Source organism: Neodiprion pinetum, chromosome 3, assembly GCF_021155775.2.
Source record: "Neodiprion pinetum isolate iyNeoPine1 chromosome 3, iyNeoPine1.2, whole genome shotgun sequence".
NCBI classification, from domain to species: Eukaryota; Metazoa; Arthropoda; class Insecta; order Hymenoptera; family Diprionidae; genus Neodiprion; species Neodiprion pinetum.
Genome location: NC_060234.1, coordinates 7,917,544 through 7,928,176, shown reverse-complemented (window position 1 = coordinate 7,928,176; position 10,633 = coordinate 7,917,544). Strand labels below are relative to the sequence as shown.

General features: G+C 41.2%; 1 protein-coding gene across 1 annotated transcript; it reads left to right on the top strand.

Moving 5' to 3' along the window:
- The first annotated feature begins 6,783 nt into the window (after positions 1-6,783).
- LOC124215714 (streptococcal hemagglutinin-like) lies at positions 6,784-10,629 on the top strand. The gene is made up of 7 exons (XM_069134888.1): positions 6,784-7,380; positions 7,434-7,661; positions 7,724-7,977; positions 8,056-8,405; positions 8,474-8,794; positions 8,847-9,931; positions 9,994-10,629. The coding sequence occupies exons 1-7, from the start codon at positions 6,784-6,786 to the stop codon at positions 10,627-10,629; spliced, it is 3,471 nt and encodes a 1,156-aa protein (XP_068990989.1).
- The last annotated feature ends 4 nt before the right edge of the window (positions 10,630-10,633 follow it).

Genomic DNA, 10,633 nt, shown 5'->3' with positions numbered 1-10,633 from the left:
ATAAATATTTTTAGAAACATCTCCTCTATTTAGTATGTACATGCACCGATCTCCATAAGAATTTGTAAAACCTTTTTCTAAAAGAGTCTTTTCAAATAATTCAAAAAAACATCTGGCAGCTTGTTTCAAGCCATATAATGCTTTGTTTAGTTTACAAACTTGGTTGTTCTCACTTTTTACACCCTCAGGTACCCGCATATATATTTCCTCCTTTAACTCACCATTCAAAAACGCAGTTTTGACATCCATCTGGTGGGCTAACAAACCATGTTGATTTGAAAAGGCTATTAAAAATCTAAAGGTCGAGAGTCTTGCAACTGGAGCAAAAGTTTCATCATACTCTACAAGATATTTTTGACTAAAACCTCTGGCAACTAAACGAGCTTTATACTTTAATGGATTCCCGAACTCATCGTTCTTTATTGTAAATATCCATTTGCAATCTACAATATTTGTATTACTTGGTTTTGGTACTAAAGTCCAAGTTTTGCTTATCAACAAAGAATTTAATTCATCATTAATTGCTTTCTGCCATTGTTTAGCATCATTCCTATTCTTAATTTCCTCATATGAATTAGGAACAGGACATACAATGGATTGTGCACACAGCAAATAATCAAAAGACGTATCATCTTCATTATATGAAGTTTGGCTACGACCCTTGAGTCTATTACTCCGCCTAAGTTCTACACTGTCTTGAGATGAAGAATTATCGGTTTGTTTTTCAATACTGTCTGTCTGTGTGTCATTAAGTTGAGGTACTGTATTGTGTGAATTTTCAATACTACTATTACTATCTATCTTATTGTTGTCAAGTCTGGTACTTGGGTCGTCTACTGAGTTTAACGCATCGTTAGGGACTACAGTTTTTCTACCAGAATCGACCTCACCAAGTACTTTTATTTTGGGTCTTGACTCAATAAAATTTGTCTCATCTACAATTACATCTCTTACTACTACATATTTATCATTCTCCACTTCATACACTCTATACCCATTTGGTTCGTAACCTACCAGTATTCTCTTTGATGACTTTTCATCAAATTTATTTTTACTGGTTTTAACATGCGCATATATGGTTGAACCGAAAACCTTTAGGTATTTCAACTGTGGTTTCTTATTATACCACATTTCATATGCTCTATACCCATTTGGTTCGTAACCTACCAGTATTCCCTTTGATGACTTTTCATCAAATTTATTTTTACTGGTTTTAACATGCGCATATACGGTTGAACCGAAAACCCTTAGGTATTTTAACTGTGGTTTCTTATTATACCACATTTCATATGGTGTTTTATTCGCATTCAATGATTTGTTGGTGTTATATTAATTAGATAAGTTGCAGTTAAAACTGCATCACCCCAAAATACTTTATCTAATTTTGCACCAAATATCATTGTTCGCGCTTTCTCTGTGATGGTCCTGACCATCCTCTCAGATACACCATTTAATTGTGGAGTTCGTGGTACTGTGAGATGATAACTGATACCTTTTTTGTATACAATAATTCTTCATCTCATTAGATAAATACTCTCTACCATTATCAGTATATAGATTTACTATTTTTAAATTAAATGATAGTCGCGCTTGTTTACCGTTAATACAAGCTTCACATAAATAATTGTCAGGTATTATTTTACTTACTCGTTCTACGTCATCTACTAATTGCTTATTTCTTATTTTATTAAACTCTTTTCCTATATGGCCTAATCGCTGATGCCATAATTTGTATTCGGAATTAGATGCATTATTTGAATAATTGATAAAGCTTTTACTTACCGAAAATTCCAGAGTAAATAGATTGTTCTTCGGCTTACCAGTCATTACCGTCTTACCATTTCGGCTTACTATCACTCCAGGTTTACTGAAATTGACTGAGTATCCTACTTGCTGCATCTTGTATACTGATAACAAATTATACGGTACATCAGGACTGTACAGTACATTCTCGATTTTCCCTTGAACTCCCATATTGCTTGTCACTCCGATGGTTCCCATCTTAGTTGCGGTGATGAAGGCTCCATTCTTCGCAATAGAAATTTTTGATGGGTGTCTGTAGGTCAGCAAAGGTGTCGGCTAGGTCCTCTCGATTTATCAGATGGTCAGAGGCACCTGAATCCAGTAGGAAAGAAATTTTATTTCTTTCATTTAGTAACTGAAAGTTTCCAGCCATAAATGCAAATCCGTCTCCATTCAGTGGGTCAGCTTGGATGGACTGAACTGTCCTTGGTCCTTCTGCATTGGGTTTAGGCTTTAAACTCTGCAGGTAGTAACGACATTCATTTTTATAATGTCCTCTCCTTCCGCAATGGTGACACTTAACATGCATCTTATTATTTGCACCATTGTGCTTAGGCTTGACGATCCCACGATGATTTTTCCACGGCTTTCTGAACTCCTTATTATATCGTTTGACGTCATTGGTTTTCTGCTCCACATGAAGAATATTGAAGAACCTTTTTACTCGTATCAAGATTTTCATTTACGAGTTTAACTTCATGATCTAATAATCTGGTTTTCACGAAACTTAACGTGATATTATCTTCCGATAAAGTCTCGATGGCTGTTATAACACCATTGTACGAAGGTGGTAAAGTAAGTAATAATTGAGCCACTTTATCAACATCCGAGATGGTTACCCCGGCTGATGCTAACTCCGATATCAAAGAATCGAACTGCATAAAGTGTTTACATAAATCTGTATCACCTTCTAATTTTAAACTAAATAATTTCTTTCGAGCTCCTAGTTGTTTTGCCACACTTTTTCGTTCGAAGATATTGTCTAGTGCAGCAAAAATTTGTTTTGTCGACGATTCCGGTTTCACGTAACTCAAATATGAATCGGACAAATACTCGATTAGCGCATTTTTCGCGGTTGATTCCGATTTCTTCCACTTGCTGTCAGGATTCGCCGGTTCCGGTTTATCGATGACATGAATCACTTCAAGTTCATTGAAAAGACTACGGATTCTAAACTTCCATATATTATAATTTTCACCATTGAAAGGTTGAATGTTTCTTTTAGATTTTATGTTTTCCATATTGTTTATTAAATAATAAACTATTTTGATATTTGGAAATATTTGTTTTATCTACACTACGAAACACTAAACCACTTAGTTTTAGTTTACACTCACTAACTTTCAATCGCACTTTAAATGTTATTTTCTTCCTCTTAACAACATTTGAATTCTGATAATTTTAATTAATCAACAACGTAGCCTGGGCCCATAACCTGTTGGGATTATGGATGTTGGTGTGATTAATTTTAATCAAATAATCAAAGATTTATTATAGGAAGATTGTTCTTTTTATTCAAAATAGAGTATCGAAGGTATGTCTTTCCAAACTGAAGGATCAGAGTGAACTGCCAGAGTGAACTGGATCCTTGGAGCCATACCACTGCAGCTGTATTGTTAAATATATATATTTCAAGGGTCTATACCATGTGCAAAATTATACCTGGTTCTATGGCTCTGTTCGAGTGCTTCCATCCTTACTTCCAGAAAACCATAAAAGCAATCGCTACAGGGCTGACAATGTGTTTACCAGATGTTGCAAGAAAGTGAAAACTTTCACTTTTAAAACAAATAAAACAAAACTTAAATATGAGAAATATAATATCTCAAAAGAGAGAAACTTTTGTAGACGAACTCAATATTTCAACAATGACAAATACAGTTTTACCGTAATTGACAAGGATAGCGAAATCAATGAGGGACGATATAGGAAGGGGTTTGACTGCTTTATACGCATAAACTAACATAAACTTGCACAGTTTCATTGCAACAATCGGTCCGGCAACATGGAGAGTGCCAAGATTCGTAAACATAGCGATACATTGAGTGAAATATCGAAAGCATGCGATGTCATACATCGGAAGCACAAGATGCTCAAGTTGAACAAGGACACGACCGAACAAGTTGTGGGAGAGGTATTCAAGCCGTTAATAACGCCGTTGCAAGAATTGGTGGATACTTCAAAGCTGCAGCAGCAGCAGCAGCAGCATATTAAACAAGAAATTAAAACGGAACTACCGGATGTTACAATGAAAAAAGACGACGAAGAAAAAGATGGCGAGAGTACCGGGGATGATGATGATGATAATGATGATGATCAGGATGAGGATATGGATGATGGGGATTTCATGGATGCAAATGATAAAACACTGAAGTTTGGTGAAATTTCTACTACAAGTACGCCGGTGATGAAAACAACGGATTCCATAGCGCGATATTTGAAAATGTTCAGCACAAGCAAAAACAGGGATTTGGATACCACATACGGTGTTCGAAAGTTGACAAACGGTATGATGATTGGTGATACGCCGATCAATTTCATTGATAATCTGGTCAATGTGGGAGATAAAAGTTATGAGAGAATACCAGGATTACTTGAATTATTGTTTAAAAAATCGCCCGATGCATCGGTTGTAAATGACGCGGACAAGAATAATTACAAAAAAATTGTGACAACGACAAATGCGCATCGAAAACGTGACCAAGCCGATGGAAGCCTTCGAGATGATCTAAAAAGCGCAAAGTATAGAAATTTCATTGCAAAACACGTCGGCTCGCCGAAAAAATCGGGTAAAGGCTTACCCGACTATAAGATTGCGCGAAAGGATGGCCAAGATGTTGGTTACATCTACTGGGATGATCCGAATAAAATTGTAGATCGTCTCCGGCTGCTTATGGCGTCACAGGCTGCAGGCAATACCAGCCATTCCAACGAAATAGTCTTCATTATTGAGGAGTTGCGCGAGGCTGGAATCGTTTATTAGCGGCGGATGAACATAGAATCATCATTTGTTCAGTGACCGTCCAGCGATGTGTATAGACATATTTGGACGACACTCGGAGCGTGGTGGGGGTAAAAAATTTATTCGAGGGCCTCCGGGTGTTGGATTCAAAACCACCACCGATAACCACTACGATATAGACAGCAAACGATTGTGTAATATCGCCGATCCGCAGATGGAAAACGATACCGTTTCTATGAGAGTACTCAACCAAAGTGTACAGCGAGCGAATGATGTGCTCCAGAACGATATCGAGGAGGGAATTCATATCATTGAGGTGAAGATTGCAAATAATGCCGAAGAAATTCACTAGGTTATAAAATCCATGCTTGAAAGTATCAAAAGTTTAAGGAGCGATTTGAATTTGTTGCGGAAAACCGTTGAGGGCATGGCATGGTCGATAATTAAACTAAATGAAAAAGTCCCAACCATTCCAACGAAATAGTCGCCATCGTTGAAGAGTTGCGCGAGGCTAAATCGTTTATTAGCGGCGTGTAAACATAGAATCATCATTTGTTCAGTGACCGTCCAGTGATGAGCATAGAGATATTCGGGCGACACTCGGAGGGTGGTGGGGGTAAAAAATTTATTCGAGGGCCTCCGGGTGTTGGATTCAAAACCACCAACGACAATCAGTATGATTTGGACGGTAAACGATTGTGTAACATAGCTGATCCGCAGCACTCCACCGATGCTGTTTCCTTAAAAGTTCTCAATACTGCTTTACAGTCTATGGCTGTGGATGTTGTGGATACTTTTCAATAAAATTTTGAGAGTATCGTCCATAATCACAACGAGGAGTTGAAACCGCTACGCATAAATAACAAAATCGTAGAAAACACGTTGAGTCGCATCAAACATATTGGGGATCAAGCAACACCGGTGCTGGAACAAGCCCGCGGGGAATTAGTATCGATTGAGGAACCAGAGTGCTTGAGCGCCAATTCGAAAAATTGAAAGGTGAAGAGTGGAGAACAATGAAGGCTGTAATAGCTGCTGAACTTCACAGACAGGCTCGACGCAACTATCCGCGCCGATTCGTAGATGTACGCGGACTGGATGAGACCTGGCAAGCTGATCTCGTCGATATGACCGCATACAGCCCGCACAACAAGGGATACAAATACCTACTAACAATCATTGATATATTTTCCAAGTACGCGTGGGCGGTACCGATTAAGTCCAAGAGTGGGAAAGATGTTACTGCTGCCATGAAATCTGTACTGGCCCAGAGCCGTATACCTACACATCTACACGTTAATCGAGGCAAAGAATTTTACAACAGCGAATTCAAAGCCCTAGTGAAGCACCACAATATCAATATGTATTCGACATTGAGCAACTTAAAGGCGTCGATATGCGAACGTTTTAATCGAACATTGAAAAATGAAATGTGAAAGCGGTTCACTCTCCAAGGATCGTACGAGTGGATTAATATTTTGGCTGATTTAATGAAGTCCTACAACAACACCAGACATCGCACGATTCGAATGAAACCAGTAGATGTTAGCACGGAGAATGGAAAACAGCTGTATCGTAGCGTGTACAAGCCTCGGCAAATCAAACGAAGTGATCGGGCGCGGAAATTCAGTGTGGGCGATCGAATTCGAATCTGCAAGTACACGAATGTATTCAAAAAAGGCTATACACCCAATTGAACGACTGAAATATTCACCGTAAGTGAGGTGAAAAATACCAATACACCGACGTACAAACTTACCGATTATCAAGATCATACCATCGAGGGGGGCTTCTACGAAGAGGAGCTAGGCAAAGTAAAATACCCCGACGGCTATCTTGTGGTGAAAGTATTACGCAAACGGGGCAATCAGATCTACGTGAAGTGGTTGGGTTTTGATAGTTCGCACAACAGCTGGATAAAAAAAACAGACATGTAACATGATTTGTATGTATTTTCCGAATTACAATAAGAGATTTGAATATACAAATATTTCCCCACTTATCTCCTTTGCATACACATGTGCCATACTCTATACTATGAAAATAATGATGGTAAAAATAATATTAATAACAACGACGAAGACGACGACAACGACAACGACTACGAAAACGTCAACAACGACTGCAGCAGCAGCAACAACAAGCAGCAGCAACAACAAGCAGCAGCAACGACAAGCAGCAGTAACAACAAGCAGCAGCATGAACAAGCAGCAGAAACAACAGAAAGCGACAATAACCAGCAGCGGCAACAACAAGTCGGAGCAGCAACAACAAGCAGCCGCAAAAAAAAGCAAAAGCAACAACAAGCACCAGCGACAACAAGCAAAAGCAACAACAAGCAGCATCAACAACAAGCAACGGAAACAGGCAAAAGCAACAACAAGCAAAAGCTACAACAAGCAGCAGCAACAACAAGCAAAAGCGACAACAAGCAGCAGCAAAAACAAGCAAAAGCAACAACAAGCAGCGGCAACAACAAGCAGCAGCAGCAAAAAGCATCGTCGACAACAAGCAGCTACAGTAGCAACAACAAGCGACAGCAACAACAAGCAGAAGCAACAACAAGCAGCAGCAACAACAAGCAAAAGCAACAACAAGCAGCAGCAACAACAAGCGTCTGCAGCAGCAATAAAAAGCAGAAGCAACAACAAGCAGCAGCAACGACTAGCAAAAGCAACAACAAACAGCAGTAACAACAAGCAGCAGCAACAACAAGCAGCAGCAACAACAAGCAGCTGAAGCTGCGACGAAAAGCAAAAGCAATAACAAGCAGCAGCAGCAACAACAAGTAACAGCCACGACAAGCAGTAGCAGCAACAAGCAGCAACAGCAAAAAGCAGCGGCAACAACAAGCAGCTGCAGCAGCGACAAAAAGCAAAAGCAACAACAAGCAACAGCAACAACAAGCAGCAGCAACAACAAGCAGCAGTAACAACAAGCAGCAGCATCAACGAGCAGCAGCAACAACAAACAGCAGCAACAACAAGCAGCGGCAACAACAAGCAGCGGCAACAACAAGCGGCTGAAGCTGCGACGAAAAGCAAAAGCAATAACAAGCAGCAGCAGCAAGAATTAGCGGCAACAACAAGCAGCTGCAGTGTCGACAAAAAGCAAAAGCAACAACAAGCAGCAGCAACAACAAGCAGCAGTAACAACAAGCAGCGGCATAAACAAGCAACAGGAACAACAAACAACGAAAATAACAAGCAACAGTAACAACAAGCAGCAGCATAAACAAGCAGCAGAAACAACAAAAAGCGACAATAACAAGCAGCGACAACAACAAGCAGCAGCAGCAACAACAAGCAGCCGCAAAAAAAAGCAAAAGCAACAACAAGCACCAGGGACAACAAGCAAAAGCTACAACAAGCAGCATCAACAACAAGCAACAGCAACAACAGGCAAAAGCAACAACAAGCAAAAGCAACAATAAGCAGCAGCAACAACAAGCATAAGAGACGACAAGCAGCAGCAACAACAAGCAAAAGCAACAACAAGCAGCAGCAACAACAAGCAGCTGAAGCTGCGACGAAAAGCAAAAGCAATAACAAGCAGCAGCAGCGAAAAGCAGCGGCAACAACGAACAGCTGCAGCAGCGACAAAAAGCGAAAGCAACAACAAGCAGCAGCAACAACAAGCGGCAAAAGCAACAACGAGTAACAGCCACAACAAGCAGTGGCAACAACAAGCAGTAGCAACAACAAGCAGCAGCAACAACAAGCAAGAGCAACAACAAGCAGCAGCAACAACAAGCGACTGCAGCTGCAACAAATAGCAAAAGCAACAACAAGCAGCAGCAACGACAAGCAAAAGCAACGACAAGCAGCAGTAACAACAAGCAGCAGCAACAACAAGCAGCAGCAACAACAAGCAGCGGCAACAACAAGCAGCTGAGGCTGCGACGGAAAGCAGAAGCAATAACAAGCAGCAGCAGCAAAAAGCAGCGACAAAAACAAGCAGCTGCAGCAGCGACAAGAAGCAAAAGCAATAACAAGCAGCAGCAACAACAAGCAGTAGCAGCAACAACAAGTAACAGCTACAACAAGCAGTAGCAACAACAAGCAGCAACAGCAAAAAGCAGCGGCAACAACAAGCAGCTGCAGCAGCAACAAAAAGCAAGAGCAACAACGAGCAACAGCAACAACAAGCAGCAGCAACAACAAGCAGCAGCAGCAACAACAAATAACAGCCACAATAACCAGTAGCAACAACAAGCAGCAACAGCAAAAAGCAGTGGCAACAACAAGCAGCTGCAGCAGCGACAAAAAGCAAGAGCAACAACAAGCAACAGCGACAACAAGCAGCAGCAACAACAAGCAGCAGCAACAACAAGCAGCAGCAACAACAAGCAGCAGCAGCAAGAAGCATCAGCGACAACGAGCAGCTACAGTAGCAACAACAAGCAGTAGCAACAACAAGCAGCAGCAACAACAAGCAAAAGCAACAACAAGCAGCAGCAACAACAAGCAGCAGCAGCAAAAAGCATCGTCGACAACAAGCAGCAGCAGCAACAACAAGCAGCCGCAAAAAAAAGCACAAGCAACAACAAGCACCAGCGACAACAAGCGAAAGCAACAACAAGCAGCATCAACAACAAGCGACGGAAACAGGCAAAAGCAACAACAAGCAAAAGCAACAACAAGCAGCAGCAACCACAAGCAAAAGCGACAACAAGCAGCAGCAACAACAAGCAAAAGCAACAACAAGCAGCAGCAACAACAAGCAGCAGCAGCAAAAAGCATCGTCGACAACAAGCAGCAGCAGCAACAAAAAGCAGCCGCAAAAAAAAGAAAAAGCAACAACAAGCACCAGCGACAACAAGCAAAAGCAAACACAAGCAGCAGCAACAACAAGCAACAGCAACAACAGGCAGAAGCAACAACAAGCAAAAGCGACAATAAGCAGCAGCAACAACAAGCAAAAGAGACGACAAGCAGCAGCAACAACAACCAAAAGCGACAACAAGCAGCAGCAACAACAAGCAAAAGCAACAACAAGCAGCAGCAACTACAAGCAGCAGCAGCAAAAAGCATTGTCGACAACAAGCAGCAGCAGCAACAACAAGCAGCCGCAAAAAGAAAAAAAAGCAACAACAAGCACCAGCGACAACAAGCAAAAGGAACAACAAGCAGCAGCAACAACAAGCAACAGCAACAACCGGCAAATGTAACAACAAGCAAAAGCGACAATAAGCAGCAGCATCAACAAGCAGCAGCAACAACAAACAGCAGAAACAACAAGCAGCGGCAACAACAAGCAGCAACAACAACAAGCAGCTCAAGCTGCGACGAAAAGCAAAAGCAATAACAAGCAGCAGCAGCAAAAAGCAGCAGCAACAACAAGCAGCTGCAGTGGCGACAGAAAGGAAAAGCAACAACAAGCAGCAGCAACAACAAGCAGCAGCAACAACAAGCAGCAGCGACAACAAGCAAAAGCAACAACAAGCAGCATCAACAACAAGCGACGGGAACAGGCAGAAGCAACAACAAGCAAAAGCAACAACAAGCAGCAGCAACAACAAGCAAAAGCGACAACAAGCAGCAGCAACAACGAGCAATAGCAACAACAAGCAGCAGCAACAACAAGCAGCAGTAACAACAAGCAGCGTCATAAACAAGCAGCAGGAACAACAAACAGCGACAATAACAAGCAGCAGTAACAACAAGCAGCAGCATGAACAAGCAGCAGAAACAACAAAAAGCGACAATAACAAGCAGCGGCAACAACAAGCAGCCGCAAAAAAAAGCAAAAGCAACAACAAGCACCAGCGACAACAAGCAAAAGCTACAACAAGCAGCATCGACAACAAGCAACAGCAACAACAGGCAAAAGCAACAAGCAAAAGCAATAACAAGCAGCAGTAACAAC